Source organism: Ursus maritimus, unplaced genomic scaffold (assembly GCF_017311325.1).
Source record: "Ursus maritimus isolate PB19 unplaced genomic scaffold, ASM1731132v1 scaffold_17, whole genome shotgun sequence".
NCBI classification, from domain to species: Eukaryota; Metazoa; Chordata; class Mammalia; order Carnivora; family Ursidae; genus Ursus; species Ursus maritimus.
Genome location: NW_024424119.1, coordinates 17,286,893 through 17,308,095, shown reverse-complemented (window position 1 = coordinate 17,308,095; position 21,203 = coordinate 17,286,893). Strand labels below are relative to the sequence as shown.

At 34.7% G+C, this 21,203-nt stretch overlaps 1 protein-coding gene across 1 annotated transcript in view; it reads right to left on the bottom strand.

Moving 5' to 3' along the window:
• Positions 1-18,009, bottom strand: part of LOC121103145 — a 36,416-nt gene extending 18,407 nt beyond the window's left edge. Inside the window, exons 1-2 of the mRNA XM_040632322.1 lie at positions 17,993-18,009; positions 17,757-17,850 (exon numbers count right to left, since the gene is read on the bottom strand). Of these exons, the coding sequence (XP_040488256.1) occupies positions 17,757-17,850; positions 17,993-18,009 (111 nt within the window). The remainder of the gene's footprint in view (positions 1-17,756; positions 17,851-17,992) is intronic.
• Positions 18,010-21,203: the final 3,194 nt, after the last annotated feature.

The following is a 21,203-nucleotide window of genomic DNA, read 5'->3' as shown; positions in this document are numbered from 1 at the left end:
TATATATATATATATAATATTTATAACATATTTGAAGAACTACTGGAAAACTTTTTGTCTCTTTTAGTCAGGTTTGTCAGTCTACGAGTATTGCCATGATGAAACTAATACCAATTTTTTTTTTAAAAGATTTTATTTATTTATTTGACAGAGAGGGAACACAAGCAGGGGGAGTGGGAGAGGAAGAAGCAGGCTCATAGCAGAGGAGCCCGATGTGGGGCTCGATCCCATAACGCCGGGATCACGCCCTGAGCCAAAGGCAGACGCTTAACCGCTGTGCCACCCAGGCGCCCCTAATACCAATTTTTTTAAATAAATTGAATTATCCGTACATACTAAGTAATTACTAGCATGATTTTGATGCCACTGCCAAAATATCATTCTCTATTTTGCTAAAAGGAACATACTTTCGCTGAGAATTTGTCACAAAAGATTCATGAATGAATGACACAATTTATTAATCTTTCTGTTTAGTGATTAATCAATTACAAATTCTCATTTTTTTAAAAGATTTTATTTATTTGACAAAGAGACAACCAGCGAGAGAGGGAACACAAGCATGGGGAGTGGGAGAGGAAGAAGCGTCTTTTAAGGGGGTTGTCCACTAAAATCTGTTCTCTCAGTATGCTATAATGATGAAATTATAGCTGGGCAAAAGCTCTACAGCTTGACTATATTTCTCAGCCTCCTTTGAAGTTAAATGGGTTATATGATGAAGTTTTACCAATGGAATGTGTCCAGGGGAATTTATGTTATTTTCAGATCTGGGCAGAGCTCTTCCAAGTTCTCTTTCTCTTGACCAAATGGGTAAAGCTGGACCTGGAAGTAACCTATTTTTACCATGCACATGAAACAATGAGCCAGGGTAAGATAGAGGAACATTGTAATATAGACACATTACAGTGACACACCAAAACATGGGTTTCTCATAAACACAATGTTGAGGAAAAGAAGCCAAACACAAAAGAACATAAAATGGACAAAATAACTAAAATCTATATATATTTAGACTTGTTTAAATTAAACAAGAAAAAAAAATCAGAAAAGGGCAAAAGACTTAACAGATCTTTTTTATTGGAGAAAAGCTAAATATCCCAACAAACACATGAAAAGATTTTCAAATTAACAGTAATATTAAACTAAAATTTGGTGTTCTATCTCAAGAGATATTGCATAACTGACTCTGCATTTGCCTAATGGCTAAAGCAAAAAAAGAGAAAAAAAGAAAGAAAAAATAGAAATCATTCTGAACATCTTCTCCCGTGGTCCTTATATCTAAATGGTTATCAAATTCTTTAATTTTTGCCTCAAAAATTCCTGTCACAGTTTTTCCTTTTTTGTTTATAGTTTTGAGCCCTGGTATCCGAGGACGTTTGGGTCTCACTTTCTGTAAAGTGAGCATTGAGGAATGCAAATTTATTTTAGTTCAGAGGATACATTGGTGTATGTACTTTTGACTAATAATCTTCAAAACAGGCTAGGCAGGTAAAAAAAAAATCTCAGATTTTCAATTTACATTTATTTTAATCTCATCCTTTTAAAACTTTTTGTGCATGTTTTAGAATGTTCTTAGTATAGTAAATGATACATAAATTTTTGTGTGTACTCAAAAATGTTTTACAGATCCCGTACTGCACTGGGAATCACCTCAGTTGCAGGATTTCTCATTTATTAGCTTTGGATTTTAATCTCTTTATTACTCAATCTCTTTAGTACACAATTTTTTTCTAATATAATAATTGAGTAATAAGATATATCCAAATATGTATCATAGTTAGACTTGTTATAAGACTTCAATTAGATATTATATCTGAACTTGAATTTTATGCCTTAAAATATAACCAAGGGAAAGAAATTATTATTTCTGAATGATAATTTCTTCATGTCCCTTGGTTTTGGGGACATAAGAAAAAAGTCATTAAAATTATTTTAGATTTTTGACTCATGTTATCTTCCCAACTAATTCTTAAGGTTGAGGATTAATTTCTCAGAATTTTGGGAGTGTATATATCTTTTTTTGGTCTTTGATATATTTCAAGGGAGAACTCAGGGCAGATTTGTATCTGTCAAGTATAAGAAAGCTACCAAATTAAGCTAAAAGTCCTAAAGGCTATATTACTGAATGCCTGTGCTTCACAACATCTTCTGAGAAGAATAAAAACACTTCTGTGCTTATAATAAGGCACATCAGACTACTAGTAACTCTAAGACATGAAAATATCTGACTGTGAAGTTGATTATGTACTCAAGCAGAAAGCTGTAATAAAAACTTTTCTGAATCCATTCTCCTTCCATAATGTTTTCCCCCATATTATTGATGCAAATGTTGAGTTTCTTCAAAAAATGCAAAATAATTGGACCCGTGGACTCCTTTCAGCTAAAAAGAATCCTTGCCCATTTTTACTAAACCAATATATTTCAATGAAATAAGTTCTATGACTTATTCTTCTGAAACTGAGACTCAGCAGCATAAAAAGAAAGTCAAGTAAAAATAAAATGTCCAAATAGAGCCCCCAGATATCAAACATTTGTCTTCTAGATCCACTTTCCATCCTTCTCCACCCTGCTCCCTGTCACATTACTAACCTCCCTTGGCCCTTGGGTTCCAGGGTAAGGTTGGCTTCCTGTTAGATTTTGGTTATTGGGAAATACAAGCATGAGATCAGAAGGAGGAAGTAGTGTTAGCTCTGAATTTCCTTTAGGCTACTTACATTCTTCTACCAAAGGTCACAGCTCCTATAAATTTGCCCTGTCTGCAGGTTCTGATAAAGGCTCTAGCCTCTCACCACTTCTGGCCAAAGGGTGGTAAAGATCTCCATGACAGGTGTTACTAGCTTCAGGGTACTTCTGTCTCCTAAACTATATCCAAGTTTTCATATATGGCTTTTTATTAAACTATTTTATTAAACTATTACCCACCTTTACTGTGGGGACACAGATTGATTCAATGTACAAACAGTGACTACTAATATTGATATTGATTATATGCTTTAGGTTTAGGGTTTTTTGTTGTGGTTGTAGTGGGGTTTTTGTTGTTTTTTTGTTTGGTTTTGTCTGGTTTTGTTTTTTTGCGGGGTCTGCACTCATGACCCTGAGATAAGATTTGAGCTGAGACCAAGAGTTGGACTCTTAACCAACTGAGCCACCCAGGCACCCCAGCATGCTTTAATTTTTATTATATTTAATGCATTTTGAAGATTCCATTGAGCAAAGGAAATCATCTCAAAATTTGATCTTCAGTTAATTTAGTTTGATGTTTTCTTGATTTAACTAACTAAAAATGCACATATGCAAAATTAATTTTGACAATTAGAAAGATACTAAGTATATATTACCTCTTAATAGGGTTTCCTTTAATTTGTATCTCAAGTCATTCACTATTATTCAACAGATATTTATTGTTTTAGTAACTCTCTGGCATAAAATCTCTGACCATTGGTAATACAATCTATGAGATCATTTCTTCTTTTGAGATGATTAATATCCAGTAGAGAGATGCAGATATATCATGTAAAATAGGAAGAAGATTCCAAACTAGGAAGAAGATTCACATGACATGTTACTTGAGCTGATTCTTAAAAGACAAGTAGAGGATCAGGCGGATGGGTCTCCTGGGATAATTATTTAAGACTAAGGGAAGCTGAGAAAGGGATACGATAGGGATGTACAGGGAGTGTTCTAGGAACAGAGACTGTAATATGAAGTGAAGGTATATAGGATTACTGTAAGTTTGAATAAAATAGACTAGGGTCAAATAGTGGAAAGCCCTAAATTCCAAACAAAATTTAATCTTTCAATGGAGAAAAATTAAAGTTCTTTGAGCAGATTATTGATTTAGAATTATAAAGTATTTCATGTCAAAATCAGATACAGTTTTAAGAAAGATTCCGCAAGCAGCAGATAATCAGAGGACAGGTGAAGCTGGAGTTAGGAAGGCAGGAAAGAAATTAGAGCCATGGTTCGGTTAAGAGGTAATAAGGCTTTGACACAATAAAAACTGTTGGAAAAGAATGTTTCTTAATTTGTTTTCTCTGAAAGCAGAGCCTGTGACAAGCCAGTTAATTCAGATGACAGAGTCATGGGAGAAACATGTACAGTTATAAGAGAAAAAGACCAAAGAATGAATGTAAAGAAATGTGTTTTTTCAAAAAATTGACAAGGCCAAATAAGGAGATTGAAAGAGTAGACTAGAAATGTAAGGAGAAATCTAGGAAATTGTAATTCCTGAAGACCCAGGGAAGACTGATCTGATGTAAGAAAGAAGTTAAGCAAGATGTGATAGAGTCCAAATAAAAAATGGTTCAATTCTTCATTCATCCTTGTAGCTCTTCATCTTTGTAACATAACTTTGCAATTCCACCTGCAAACACATGGAACTTATTTCTCTACCTTGTTGTTACTTGTTTTAGCTAATGGAATACAACAGAAATGATAATATAGTGGTCTTGTGTATAGGACTCAAGAGACCGTGCATGCTTCTACGCTTTCTTGGAATCCTACTGTTACCATATGAATTCTTCTAATCCCAGCTAACAGCTAGCCAACTTTCCTCAACCAGCCAGTTTCAAAACAACCAGACAGCTGATCACATAGATGAAAGCAAGTTCTTTACAGCTCAACTCAGCCAGGCCCAAATCAGCAGAACCACTGACAAGTAAATTTGTGATCAACACTTACTGGTTTTTTTAGGTTACTAGGTTTGGGGGTAGCTTATTTTGCACATATAGATAACTGATACAGAGAGAAAATGTTGCAGGAGAAAGTTTAGAGAAGAATGTTAAGAGGCAAGGTGTTAGATTATAAATTGTTGAGGAGTTACCGGAAATTGGGAGTGGCTATTTTTAAATAAATATCTTCTTTAAGAGAACAGAATTGGAAAAGTTGCTGAAGGTGTTACTATTTTTATCATGTGTGTAGAATGGATTTGACTATGTTTTAGGGAGATAAGAAAAATCTATTGGAAGGTGAGATGAACAGGCCAATGAAAGAAGATATAATTGAGGTAACATATTCTCAAGAATGGGTGAGCTCAAATGCATGCATGATTAGTACAGTCTAGTAAAGGAATAGATTGTTTGTTTTCTTTTTAAAGAGATAAGGAGAAAAGGGCAGGTGATGAGAAAGAATTAGATTGGAACGGGATAGATTGAGTGAGGTCAGGTCTTTTCCGTGAAGCAGTAAAATCATCTGTTGAATCATGTTAGCTGATTTTCTCTCCTAAAAGTAAAGTTTCAAACGCTGATGAAAGATATTTAAAATATAGTCATTTGAGGAAGGAAGCAAAGAATGGTTGAGTGGTTCTGAGTGCTCTGAGAGTGGTTCTGTGAATCTGGATATCAAGAAACACATTAGAAATCATGTTGGACAGGAGGAGGAAACGCATGCAAGAAATAACTGAAAGATCACGAGAGAAATTTTTTATTTCTAAAGTTGATTTTCACTAAGCAGTCTTTTTAGTAAGTCAATTCTGATTATTTCTGTTTGTTGTATATCTTGAATTAATCCTGTTATAATAAGTTGAATTAATATAGATTATGCAGGTGCAGAGTTAAAAATTTTACAATTTTGGAGTCTTGGCAATGTGTGTGTGGTGTGGAAGGGAGGGACAATGTAGAGACTTTGCAACCAGGATTGGTGTTGGGAGAAGAGATATAAAATATTAATAAGAAATTAAAGAAAAGAGTGCCCTCTGTTTGCTTATCAGGCTTGACAACAGGATCAACAGAAGTTAATGAGAAGAAGTCCCTGGGTCCTTTGTGTAGAGACAGCAAACTATTGATATCTCCAAAATGCCAGTCAGAGAGAGATGTTGATAAAGGCAAAAAGAATGGGGTAAAGGTACATTTATATAAGAAAGGAAGACTGGATTTTTATGGCAACCTCTCAGGATTTCTTTTCTTTGACCTGTAGTCAGAAAAATCAATTGGACTCGAAATCTTTACTTACAGCATAGTAACATCAACTCATAGAATTGTTGAGAAAATCAAATGAGATGAGTGTACATGAAAGTGCATTGAAAATCTAAAACCCCATACAAATGAAAAGGATTTGCTGAAGCCAAAGGCAACAATATTTAAGATAACTTTTATTAAAATTGATTTTTAAATGATACAAGGAATAAGCCTTATATATTGCTTTAAAATAACTGGTTCTGTCTCAAAATGATCAAAACAATTAATCTAAAACTTTTGTCATAGGAGATTAGAATAATACCCTGAGTGTTACATGTTATAAAATTTGTGGATATGCTCTTTCATTCTGTGTATTCAACAGTCACCTAAGAAACCTGAATTCAATTACTTCTAACTCCACCAGCCTTCTATATCTTACTGCTTCTGTTATGCAATGTTTATATGAACTATTTTTCTTATCATTTTTTGTGCCACTTGAAAGTAAGTCCTTCAGATGAGAATTATTTGCTCTGTTGGGCGACATGGATATTGATAGAGCATAAAGCCAGTTGACACATAATTTTTGAACATTGATATGTTCCCCTTGTTATCTTAAGTAGAGAAGGAAAGAACATAATTCACCCTGATGGTTTTCACTCTAGTATTATGTAGCTCAGGTCTCTGTGAACATACATAAGAGGTGAGAGATTTAAAAAATGATTCATTATTTTATTAACAAAACTAACATTCACCTGTGAAGTATATGTTGAGTGGCTGTCAACTAGCACATAGCACAGCACCTGTTGACATCCAAATAGAATCTGGTGACTACCTTACGAAGAAATGAAGGAAGATAAATCTCTTTTTAAAAAAATCAACTTAATTTTTTTTCTTTCTTTTACTACATTTCTTTTCAAGTTCTGGTTCAGAATAATTGGGAGGGCAAGATGAAAAAGCTTACACTGAGAGAGATAATGGAATAGTGGGATGGGCAGCTAGTTGTGAGTCACTGTTACTGAGTCCTTGTGCACAAAGCTCTCTTCCTCCATTTCATTCTCCTCATCTGTATAACTTCTCACCAACTCATTTAATTTTAGAGATAATTTAAAAGTGAATATTCCACAAACATAGAAAAATAATATATTTGAAAAATGTTGCTGTGAAAGCTGGTTGCATGTGAAAGAATAAATTGGATGATTTTATCTTACGCCATATACAAAAGTCAACTCAAAAGGCTTAAAGACTTAAATATAAGATCTGAAAACCTTAAAACCCCTAGAAGAAAATATAGGGGAAAATCATCTTGGCATTGGCCTTGGCAATGACTTCTTGGATATGACACCAAAAGCACAGGCAACAACAGAAAAATAGACAAGTAAGATTACATTAAACTAAAAAGTTTTTACATATCAAAATAAACCACCAACAAAATGAAAGGGCAACACTATGGAATGGGAGAAAATATTTATGAACCATATACCTGATAAAGGGCTAATATCTAAAATATATAAGGACTTCCTAAACTCAATAGAAAACAGTAAATAAATAAAACAATCTGATTTAAAAAATGGGCAAAGAACTTGAATAGACATTTCTCCAAAGAAGACTACAAATGGCCAATAGATATATAAAAAAGGTGCTCGATATTACTATTCATCAGTGAAATGCAAATGAAAACCACAATGAGATGCCCCCTCACACCTGCTAGGATGGCTATCATGATAGATAAATGATAGATAGATAGATAGATAGATAGATAGATAGATAGATAGATATAACAAGTGTTGGTGAAAAAGAACGGGACCCTTGTGCACTAATGGTGGAAATGTTATAAACTGGTACAGGCGCTACAGAAAACAGTATGACGTTTCCTCAAAAAATTAAAAGTAGAACTACCATATGATTCAGCAATCCCATTTTGGGCATGTATATCTAAAGGAATTGAAATCATGATGTCAAAGATATATCTGAACTCCCATGTTCATTGCAACATCATTCCAAATAGTTAAGACATGGAAGCAGCCTAAATATTCTCGATGCCTGAATGGATAAAGAAAATACAATATATATCATATTCATATTGGACTATTATTCAGTCTTTAAAAGGACAACATGGATGAACCTGGAAAACATTATAGTAAGTGAGATAAGGCAGATACAGAAGGACAAATACTACATGATACTAATTAGATGTGGAATCTCAAAAGAGTCAAACTCATAGCAGCAGAGAGTAGAATGCTGGTTGCCAGGAGCTGAGGGGGAGGGAAAATAGGGAAATTTCAGTCAAAGGGTACAAAGTCTCAGTTACATAGATTAGTAGATCGTAGAGATCTACTATACAGCATAGTGCCTATTGTTAACAGTGCTGTATTGCCTACTTAAAAATTTGCTAAGATGGTAGATCTTATGCTAAGTGTTTCTATCACAAAAAACTGAAGAGGTCAGTAAAAAAACTTTTGGGGGAGAGGAATATGTGTACGATGTAGCTTGTGGTGATGGCTTCACAGGTGTATACTTATCTCCAAACTTATCAAGTCGTATACATTAAATATGTGCATCTTTCTCTATGTCCATCATACCTCAACAAAGTAGTTTCAAAAAAGTCCTTACTCTTAAGATTTCAGAGAAGTAACCGAATATATATTTTTGAAGGGTGACATTACATATTAGCTCAGGTGTTTGGCTTGATTGTGAGTTCTCTAAGAATAGTATCTTATTCATCTTATATCCCCAATAAATACCTAGAATATTATAAGTAATAAATAATTATTTTTGACTTTAAAAAAAAAAAAGTGAAGATTCCCGAACTGAATGGAAACAGGTTATTTTTCTTTTCTTTTTTTTCCAAAAAGGTATTTTGGAAGAAAAGAGATGAGTTTTCCTAAAGATGCATCTAATTGTTTGGCAATAATTTGTGGTCCTTCAAAAATAGGACTAATTATCATCATGTAGGCAGGGAAACTTAGGTGGCAATTTGTAATTTTTAGCAGCTTTTTACTTGGAGCATTTTAAAGTTGCCACAGCAGGAGGTAAAGTACAAAATCTTGTTTATTTGAATAGAAATATTTAAAATGCTACATTATGGGATCACTGAAATAGAGTTCAGGGGAAATAAACGTATCTGTCCTCTGTTTATGTTATTTAAACTTCATATGTACTCCACATAGTGGTGATTAGGATTTTGGTTCTTAAATGTATGTGCATCTTAAATTGATATTCTCGTACAGATAAAGTCTAATACGCTGGCCAGTATGGTAGCCCCCAGCCAGAGATGGGTGTTGAGTATTTGAGTAGTCTGCATTGAGATGTGCTTTCAGTGTAAAGTTGACACTGGAGTTGAAAGACTTAGAAAAAAAATAAAATAGCGTGTTAATAATTTTTATATTGCATGTTGAAATCATAACACCTTTTGATAAATTGGGTTAAATAAACTATATTAATAAAATTAACTTTATCTATTTCTTTTACTTGTGGCTAAAAAAAGTTTCAAAGCATACATGATGCTTACCTTATACTTCTATTAAATAGTACTGTCTAAGAAGCACAGGCTACAGTGTGATTATTTTTGTCCCCTTTAGAACACCATATTAGATTAATAGTGATTTTATAAACCCTCGCTTAAGTTTGTATTCAACTTCTCATTTACTAAAACCATGACCTCCATTTTAAGAGAGCTGCTGATAAACAGCTCAACACTGTCCTGCAGTATATTTTATATATCAAAAACATATATAACACTTAGTTGCAAAAAGATTTTGCCAAAGCTTATCATAAAATATATTTAAGTCCAATAGTTACAAATAAAGTCAAATAGAAACAAAACAAGATAGGGGAAGAATAGATATTGTTCTGAGATAAAATGTTTAAAGTAATTAATCATTTAGCTCAAACATTCTTACAAGCGGTAAAAGAAAACATACAACGACTTCTTGGCCTTACGGTAGAGTAAAATCAAAATTTGGAATCATTCATTATTAGAAACTGAACTTCTTGTAAGGTAGCTTGTAAATCTTTCTGTAGGGTAGCGGGGCATGGGACAGGGAGAAGCAGACAAACCCTGGGAGGTAAGGAAAGTTAGAACACCTTAACAGGGTATTGCTACCGTACCGAGTTATCGCACTGATGACCCTACATATATGGCCTTAGTTGCACATTTTCCTCTTTGTTCTGGAATAATGGTGGCATGAATGGCAGCAGGAGCCCTCTTCATCAAATTCCATACAGTATTTGAAATACCAGTGGTGAAAATTTTCAACAATACTATGAGTGACCGATAAATATAAGGATTGATTTAATCAAAACATAACCAAACCAAAGCAAACCAAAAACATAACCACTAGCTTTGGTGGCAGGTTCAAGGGGCCCCTAACTCTGGAATATTTGCGTTTCCCCTGGAGATGCTGAAACCAGAAAAGAAAACGTAGAAGCAGCAGCTGGTGGGACAGAACAAAACCAGGAGCATGATGCCTGGGATCATGGAAACCAAGAGCCTGGATCAGGATTGGGGGGATTCTCAAGGGAGCCAGATGTCGCAGATAGTATGAGAAAGAAGAGAACACAGAGGCAACCGTGAGATGTGTCATCCCTGAAGCTCTGGTTGACACTGACAAGAGTGGTCTCAGTAGTGCAGTTCAAGAGGCCACTGGGGAGGTGACAGTGTGGGTCCCAGAGGCACAATTATTAACTTTTTCAAGACTTTTCTACTGGAGAAGCAGCACTAACAACAAAAGAAAATGATAACTGCGTGGATACATGATTAAGATAAAGGGTTTTTGGTGGTGGTGTTTTTTTGTTTTTTCATGATGAAAATGATACAATAGAGAAGCAAAGATTGATGGTCCTGGAGCAGATGAATAAAGGACCTACATCCTCCACAGGAGTAGACAGGGACAAGAGGATGGAAGCCAGAACATATATGAAAAGATTGGCCTTAAAAGAAAGTAGGGACACTTCATTCCTTGTCCTAAGAAAGAAAGCAGGTCCTACCTGAAGAGATACAGGTGGGTGGCAGGTTTATTGAAGGAACTCTGAAGGCATTCCTTTCTTTTTCTTAAATTTTCTCAACAAAGCGTAAAGCAAGGTCATCAGCTGAGATGAAAGGAGGGGATTTTTCTTATTACAAAAGGAATAAAGCAGTTGACTGTAATAAAGAGGAGCTGTCTGAACCTGTTTTCAAGGTTGTATTCTGCATTTTCCTTCCAAGTGAACGTGCTGCTGTCTCTGCGATTCTAAATGCTGGGAAGATTATCTACAACCCAGATGGCTGATAATTGCATGTCACTTCTTACACCATGGGGTTTACGAGTGGGTTGTGTAGGCTAGATTATACATCAAACTATCACTCTACTCACATTTCCTTAATTTTTGGAATCCTCAGTATTTAGAGCAGTTCTGGAGGACAGCTAAGAGATTATCCATACAAGCAGGCTGAGGTTTAAAATAAAAGAGGCTAACGTTTATGTTTCCCTGAAATAATGTTTATATAGAAACTGAACCTAGACTGTATTCCTGTTCACACACACAAAAGATGTAAAAACATATCACAACTGGAGTAGGCCAGATAAATGCATCTATTTTATTTCCTCAGAGCTACAGAGAATCTGATATCAGAGGACAAACATGAAGATAGGCACTTGAATTGTGATTATCATATATTGTTGCAATTTATTTTTAAGGTAGTCCCATTTTTATGTGACAATTTCAGGCTGAATTATAACTCGTGTGCTCGAGTGGTCATTCTTTAGTTGTTGGAATTTAAGCTAGCACTAGAGTTTTTATCTTGAGGACATTGATGAATCTTTAAAGATCAGTGGTTATGGGAAGAGTTTAGAAATACTACTTTAAAGGGGTGCCTGGGTGGCTCAGTCGGTGAAACATCTGACTTGGGCTCAGTTCGTGATCTCAGGGTCCTGGGATTGAGCCCCCTGTCAAGCCCCACGCTCCGTGGGGAGTCTGCTTGTTCCTCTGACCCTCCCCCTGCTCTTGCTCTCTTTCTCTCATAAATAAACAAAATCTTTTTTAAAATGCTACTTAAAAGACACACAAACCTTAATTTTATCTTTTGGCAATAGTTCATACTTTTCTATTGTTTAATTGGTGTTATATGAATTTATACTTTATCAGTTGATTATTGGATAAAATTTTTAGATGTGCAATTTCAATCTGCTTTGGAGCAATCCTTTTGTAACTTTACTCTCTTTTAGTGTTGAGGGCTTTCTGAAAGGTTTTTCTATAATAAATGTATAGTATGTCCAGGGGCGCCTGGGTGGCTCAGCCGGTTAAGCATCTGCCTTCAGCTCAGGTCATGATCCCAGCGTCCCAGCATCAAGCCCCAGGTTGGGCTCTCTGCTCAGTGAGGAGCCTGCTTCTCCCTCTTCCCCCCACCCCTGCTCCTGCTTTCTCTCTCTTTCTCTCTCTCTCCCTCTTCACTCTCTCTCTCAAATAAATTTTAAAAATATAATAAATGAATAGTATGTCCAATTCAGAGATCTATGAGAACTGATTCCTGAAAAACAGAGGGGACTTCTAGGTATAACATGATACATCTTAGCCTCTAGAGTCAGGAAATCCTGAATTCCAGTTCTGCTATCTCCACTGAGCGGTCTGACCTTGAGTAGGTCCCTTATCCTCTCTTAAATTGTCTTTTGTATAATATGGAGGAAATAAGAGTACCTTCACAGATGTTGTAAGGATAAATTGAGAAGGTGAATAGTAAACATGTCCGCAAAGTATTGAACACGTGTGCAATGGCAGCCGTGGCAGCAGTGTTTTTGGAAAGCTGCATGTGAGGAATTTCTTCATGGAGGGGTGGTTCTCAGATATTTAATTTCCTTATCCCTCTCTTGTTGGACTTTTCATTTTTAATTATTAAAATGCAGATTTATTGTGGGTAATTGTAATTTTCATCTTATTCCCTCAATTTGATGCATACAAGTAGGTTAATATAGATATATATGAAAGACATGAGCCATAATAGTAAAACTGAACCTATGAAGTCATCACTCAGTTTAAGAAGTAAAATATAACCAAACACTGCTTCATCACGAGGTGCTCCTTTACTGTCCCATTGTCCTGACTCATGGTCAAGGGTAGTTATTATTTTGAGGTTTGGATTTATCATTTTCCCTTTTAAAAATATACTTTTATCATATATAAAAGTATCCCTTGTTTATATTTGCCAAGACTTCAGAGTATGTTAGGTACTATCTCAATTTCATTAATTTAACTTATTATAACAGATTTAGATTCTCTTAAGGTAGTTTGAACTTTTCCTCAGAAATAATGACATTTTGTGGGTATTGAAGAGACCTAGAATAGACAAAGGCAAAGTTTTCTCATTTATTTGGAAAATTCTAGCAAGTACTATATTTGACCCATTTGACCTTGAGGGACTCCAGAGAAGAAACACAATCTGACTCCCTAGCCAGTCTCAAAATAATTTGTACCAGGTTTGTGTGAATCTAGAAAACAAACAAGCAAACAACACTTTTCCATAATGTACATTAGGGTAGGAGATTTATATGCCCATTTTTCTGGTGTCTTATTTGTGTTCTGCTGTCTGAAGCAAGCAGAACACCTAAGATGCATTCTGGTCTTCCTAATCAAACCTCTTTCCATTATAACTATTACATTTATTCCCTCTTTCCTTTCTCCCATGTGTAATACATTACTTTCAGTTGTGTTTTGTTAGTTGTGAAAAAGGATACCAGGAAGTATTCCCCTGTGTGAAATCTGTCCATTACTATTGGGGAGAAGTAGACTACCCGGACTTAAAAATGAATTTTTTATTCTTTTCTCCAATCATTATTTTGTTTCATTAAGAAGATTTGGGGGGTGCCTGGGTGGCTCAGTCAGTTAAGCCTCTGTCTTTGGCTCAGGTCATGATCCCAGGTTCCTGGGACTGAGTCCTACATCAGGCTCCCTGCTCAGTGGGGAGTCTGCTTCTCCCTCTACCCCTCCCCACTGCTTGTGCTCTCTCTCTCTCTCGAATAAAATCTTAAATTATTTAAGCCTGAGTGGCTTAATTGGTTAAACAACTGACTCTTGATTTCAGCTCAGGTCATGATCTCAAGGTCATGAGATCAAGCCCCATATTGGACTCCATGCTCAGCAGGGAGCCTGCTGAAGATTCTCTCTCCCTTTCCCTCTGTCACTCCCTCCCCTGAATGCTCTCTCTCTCTCTCAAATAAACAAATCTTAAAAAAAAAAAAAAAAGATGTGGGAATAGCAAAATAGTTATCTCTATATGATCACAAACTAATAAATATGAATTTTCTCTTATCGACTTATTATTTTCATAGTAGTATTGGCTATGATAGGAAACCATTTATCTTTTTGAGAAGGAGGAATCTGACTTACAGTTAACAGTCACAAAATATTTTTATTATAAAGATATAGATAACAAGACAGATGTTAAGGCTAATTTTAGTTGGCAGTATTAGTTATCATCAGTTTTTAGTTGACCTCTGCTAAAAATGGAGATTCTGAATACCATTTCTGCTTTTTTAATTTTGAGATGTTTTCTGAAAAAATGTTCTGATTTATTTCCCCATAAAATTAGCTCTGACTTTGAGTATTTTGGTGGTATTTTGGTAGCATTGCTTCAGCATTGATATGTACATGTCATTGTACATGGCATAACAATGTATTTTTCTTTTAATTGCATGTGAATTTTGCTGTCTCTACCAAAAAAAATGCAAAATTGGGATAAAGTCTTCTTTCTAATCTTCCAAACTCTTTCAAAAAACAAATTTATACATGTGGCTTGTATCAGGGATTATACCGTGAACTTAAAATTGTATCTGTCTGATTACTTACCTATCATGGAAATTGAATCTGGTTATCAGTCAAATGTAATTACTTTAGCAATGTACCAGGCACTGTATTAGGTATTAGGAATGTTGCTACCGATAATTGTTCCAGGAGCCTTCAGTAATATATTTGTGAGATTATCTATATTAGTTTTTCATTGCTACCATAACAAACTTCCGAAGACTTGGTGGCTTAAAATAACACAGATTCATTATCTTAATAGAGTGCTGGATGTTAGAAGTATGAAACTTCTTTGTGAGCTAAAATCAAGGTGGGAGAAAGAGTATGCTTCTTCTGGAGTCTCTGGTAGAGAATCTGTTTCCTTGACTTTTCCAGTGTTTAGAAGCAGTGCAATTCCCTGATTCCAGGAGCCCTTCCACCTTTAAAGCCAGCAAGGACCCAGTGGTCAGTGCAAGCTTTCCTAGGCTGTGTCACTCTGATACTGGCTCTCCCATTTTTCTTTTTCACTTATAAAAACCCTTCTGATTATATTGGGCTAGAAAAATCTCCTTATCTGTTATTCAGAGTCTCCTTATTTTAAGGTCATTTTACTAGCCACCGTAATCCCCCCTTGCTGTGTAAAATAATATATATAGGTTGCAGAGATTAAAACGCGCACATCTTTGGGATGCCATTATTTTGCCTACTAAGTACTCCATAAGTCCAAGTACCATGCCTAGTTTTTAGACCACTCAAGTAAAGAACTGAAAGTATCATTTGTAAGTAAAGTATCATTTGGGTATAAAGCATCTTTTTCATTATGCATTACATAAAAGTGCTGCAGAACTTTATTTTTGGTTGATTTATTTGGATAATTATCCTTAGTCCTCCAGTTGATTTTGCATAAGTTAAAATAACATAGATTTAAACTCTTAACCAAACATAAGAGTTCCAGTTTTAGAATTGTATTAATTTTAGAAACAAAGAACAGTAAGGGATACTTATGAATATTAATTAAGTAGGTTCTAAAATAAATTATAAGTGAATAAAATTTCAGAACCTAATGGCTCAGCTTCTGTGTAAAACATATTAAAAATGACAGCATAGTTCACCATTACTATGTTTTCTTTAAATTCTTCTGACCTTATTTACTTAGCATTTCAGGGTCAAAAAAAAAGTATTAGGTATTTGATTTGAGCATATGAATTTTTAACTGAAGGGTATCTGACTCCAACTCTGTCAGGACCCCCTGACCTTACAGCTTGAAATGATTTGATTTAGTCAGCAGACATGATGGTCACTGTTTCATGTATAAACAAAAGCCATTTTTTTTGGTCTTTCAAACTAGATTTAAAATTCACTGACATGGTACAAATAGAATTTAGGCTGAATATCATGGAATAATTAACATTATATTTATGTTGTCATAAAAATTACCATTTTCACTGATGCTGAGCCAGGATAGTTTGTAGCATGTGTTTCTAAAAGATTTCCCCATCCTGTTGTTTATTTCAAGGTCTCAGAGTCTGCTTTTGCTAACTCATTGGTTTGGGGAATGTTTTTGATGAGACCTGAATGCTTTAAGGCATAGGTCAGTGAATTATGATTGGTGAAGGAGTCTTCTGACATTTGCATTTCTCAATTCATCCTATATCATGAGATTTTAGGCACCTTCTTTTAAGCCAAATCGTATGGCTATTGAGCCCCAAGCATCTGTTACTGTATAGATTTTATGTACTCAATGAACATCTTTTTACTGAGAAATCGCTTCATTTCTCTGTTTTGGAAGCAATAGGTTTGGTCATCAAATTAAACCTCCCATTTTACATGTTTAACCAACCCAAACTTTGCGAAGAGGTTAAGACTGTTCAGGATATCTTTATATTGTGCGTTAACTACATGAATGGATTTTTAAATTTTTTTTCAGTTAGCTTTCATTTTGTTTTGCTTTGGTTACTGAGGACTTTGAGGATTAAAAACTAAACTTGGATTGAATCTCAGCTCCACCTTTTTAAGATCTTTGATTTTCATTTCTTTGGATATAAATAGAAAATAACACCTATCTCTCTAAATTACAATGATTAAAATAGATAACCCGTTTCATTATCTATCCTAGTATCTTGTTCATAGCAGTTATGCAAGAACCCTTCTTTCATTGTTTTTTTTTTTAATTTTTATTTTTATTTTGTCTTGTATTTTCTTTCTCTCTTCTCCTTTTCAGTCACTAGGGTGGTAAACCCAGGTTACTTTTTCAAGTTGCATTGTATTGCTTTCTGCTTAGACCTTACGGTTGCATAGGATGAAAAATTGGTTGTTGACATTTATTGTGATGAAATAAAGGTTTAAAAAAAAAGGCTAAAGGCTTTGAATATAAATATCGCAGAGGAGAAAGGAAAATTAGAGGTCCCCAATCCTTATAGGGCAATGAGATACATCTTCAGGATGGCAACTCTAGGATACATCCATCAAACCTAGAGAAATAAATAAAATAATTTCTTAAATTTTATCAATGGTTTGTTGAATAGCATTGGCCTACTTAGTAGATAATATTTCTACATAGTCATGGGCTTTTCTCTTGAGAACTGGAATTTCTTTCCTTTTAATTCCTGTGCATCTCAGAAAGCCCTGGTGTTCTTGAAATATAATATTATTAGGTGAGAAATCTTTTACTAACACAGGCTCGGTGGGGATATTTGAGAGTAAAAAAAAAAATTTAAATGGTTATAGGGAGATTTATGCACTTTCCTCATGTTATTACACCTGCATTAGCATACCCTCTGCTTCAGTCCTTGTTAGAAAGAAAATTTTAGAAGGAAAAAAATCTTAGGTACCTCAAGGAGTATGGGTAAAGAATTACTCAAATTTAGGACACAGGTCACCAAACGCTAGTTGAAAACTCACATATATTATTTATTGCTTAAATGTTATAAAATGTAAACTTCTTAAGGTCAGGGAATACTTTTATTGTTATGTATTTCCAAGTACTTCAGGTTATTCTTCATCCTCTGAAAAATTAGTGATTTATTTAAAAAATGTTATGCTGTCCTGTGTAACAAGTAAGCATATGAAAATTCTTTGAACATGGAAATCTATGAACAAATAAAGGTCAAATACTCTAGGAGCAATGACTTCGTTGGTGATAATGATGAGGATGGTGATGGTGACAGTGATGACGGTGATTTTGAAGATAAAAAGATCATGATAAAGGCTATAAAATAAAAGTGGGGCCGAATTGACCAGAATACTAAAGATGTGAGATACCTCTTGTTAAGAGGTTAGTATACTGGGTAGACTGGTGTAGGTGCAGATAATAAAAGAAGAAGAATCTCTTAGTAAATAAAGGAATTTACCATTTATAAACCGTCATTGTGGTGTTGCTGTGGTAGATACTCAAATGAAGAAGGTATCACTGTTGTCCCCAGTATAATAATAGTTGAGGATAAAATATTTGAACACAAATAGCAACATCTAATTTGCTGGCTGGAGCTTAGAGGGAAGAAGAGACAGCTTCTGCTTGAGAAGGGGAATCAGAAATTCTAAAATAAGGTATCATATTGGAAATTTTGCTGGGGAAAAGTTATACTTTTTCATCACTAATTAAATGTGAGCATAAGAAAGAGAAAGAAATCAAGTTGTTTCAAAGTTTTTAACCTTGAAAGACCAGGGGATGGGTGCCATGAATACAAATTTTAAAATGAAAAGGAAATTTTAGTAGAAAATAAGCAGCCATAACGCAGTCTTGTTTTGTGGGAGCTTGAGGGAATAGATGCTTTACCTCTGCTTGGGAGGTAGAATTGGGCGTTTAAAAAAAGAGGCATCAAGCCTGAGCCTCTAAGGAGTGACAGGGTGGAGGAGGGAGATCAGGTAACATTTAGGCATGAGAAGACACAGTGGGGAATACAGAACTCTTACTGGGAGAGGGCTTGGGAGACGCTTGCCAAAGATGTGTTAAGTCCAGGTAGAGATGTCAGGAGGCCCAGGGAAAAAGGGAGGGGAATATTCAGATTGAAAGTTAGAGACAGGACTCTGAGCTGGCAATATACAAATTTGAGCCATCTGAGGAGAGTGACAATTGAAGCTTCATAATAGGACATAATGGGTTATAGACAGAATGATAAAGAATAGCACAAGGATCCAGAGAACGTAGGGATGGTCACAGTGATGAACTGAGAGGAACCAGAGACAAGCAAGAAACAGAGAAGGAGGAATCCGAGTAGTAGTAGACAAACTAGCACAGTGTTCTCAGAAACAGAACTCTGAGAGGAGAAAGGATTTAAGGGTGGTCAGCCTTACATGTGTAATGTTGTAGGAGGATCCAGAAATGTTTTGTGAATGAATGAATGTGATTGAACTGGAAGTAGATATATGCTGTATACAAATATTGCCACTCCTACCCTTACATGCCACTGACTGATAAAATTATTGATTGTAAATATCTTTTCATTTATTTGTATACCTTTGTCCATGCCATTTATGGTTACTTCAGAAAAGAGGATTCCAGAGCATATGTACTTCTTTTTAATTTCATGTATCTTTGTACATACTTTCTCAAGTGCCTTGTACATGATTTTATATTCTGTTGTAACCACAGTTTTTCTTTGCACAAAAGATTTGCTAACAAGAGCTCTGATTTCTCAAGTGAACCCAAACATTTCTAATTAAATGTGTGTTTAGTATCTTTCAGAGAAAAATTCCTAATGCTTCCATTAGAATTAGTAAGCAGTTCATGTCGATGATAATAACAGTAGAGTTTGGTGGCTTTTAATCTTTGGGTAGAAAACTCCTTGTGATAATTAAGTAAAAAAGTCTTGCAGAATTCTTGTACTTTTATTTCCATAATACTATTTTTGATAATTTGTTAAACTTAAAGAGAGTGGTTAAGACATTTTTTTTCCCCTTAAGTATAAAGGAAAAGTCAGGAACAAAGTTTGTCTCTAACTTATAAATACTTAGTTTTTGCTATTTTTTAATATTTTAGCTGATTCTCTAATGGCTTCTGTGTATATGTCATATTTACCCAATTTAAATATAAGATTATGGGCAGACGCTATTTTTATAACTTTTTCTCTTGTGTTGTTTTAATTAGTCATGTCACAGCACAATACCCTCCCCATGAAGCACAATAGTAAACTGAATGTCTGTTGAATGCATCCAAAATAATTTTCTACGTTTATATTTCCTTCTGTTTCTTTTAATTTTCTGTCATTAAACATAATTAGAGTCATCCCATCTCATTTTTTATGAGTTGTGAGGAAAAACCTCACAGATGGACTTATTATATATGTATACCTAAAAGGACACTTTCATCATGTTATCAGCAAAATAAGTATTTAGCACTTAAAACCAGAGAAATTAGATAAAAATGGAATACTACAAGTTAGAACAAAATTTGATACAGAAGTGTATCCTACATAATAAGAGAAGTAAAAGGTCAAGACATTGCAAAATAAGAATGAGATATGAGAGCATGCTTTATTTTTTGTTTATTTTTCATAACTAACACATAACTCATTCTTTTTACCTCTGACAGTAACATTTGTGCAGAAAGGTCATTTTCATTAACCTTAGGTTTGTAATTTCCAGCCTCCCTGCCCAAAGGCATTGCTGTTATTTACAATTTTTCTTAGTCCTATGCAAAACCAAACAACCATCAGTGTAAGGCTAATATATGTTAAGTGCCTAAGGCACATTTCAATTAAGTATTAACATAGACTGGAAAATTTCCAAAACATTTAGTGAATATTACTTTCAATCATTTTCATTAAAATTAATAGCAAATGTTAAAAAGTCATATACCAGGAGCTGGGGGAATTGAATTCTTAGCTTATAAAGGGCTACTTGTACTAATGTAGAAATGATTTTAGTACACTTCAGCTGTATATTACCTGGTCCCATTAAATCCTGCATTTTGTGTGAGTAGAGGATGGGAGTTTTGTGCATATTAATTTTCATTTAACACTTTTATATAGTGACTTCAGATTTTAATGAGTATTTACTAAATACAAAAATATTGAATTGGTATGTGAACAAGCTAAAACCTACATTCATCTATCAGTAAGAGTATCTTCCTGAAATACTTAAAGATGAACTTGGATAAATCAGTTGAACATCATTATGAAAGGAATCAATGATAAAGAATTGTGAGAATTTAAAAAAAAGTACAAATAAAGAATGACTTAAATGGAATATATTGCTGAAATATCACAATAACTCTGTCAGTATAATGGCCCAAATTTACCTCACAAAATAGTATTATGTACAATATGGACTTTAAAAGAAAACAAAAGCCATTGGCCTTCCTCACTTAGTAACACTTTATTTTTATTTTTATTTTTATTTTTATTTTTTTTTAAAGATTTTATTTATTTATTCGACAGAGACAGACACAGCCAGCGAGAGAAGGAACACAAGCAGGGGGCATGGGAGAGGAAGAAGCAGGCTCATAGCGGAGGAGCCTGATGTGGGGCTCGATCCCAGAACGCCGGGATCACGCCCTGAGCCGAAGGCAGACGCTTAACCGCTGTGCCACCCAGGCGCCCCAGTAACACTTTATTTTTAAAA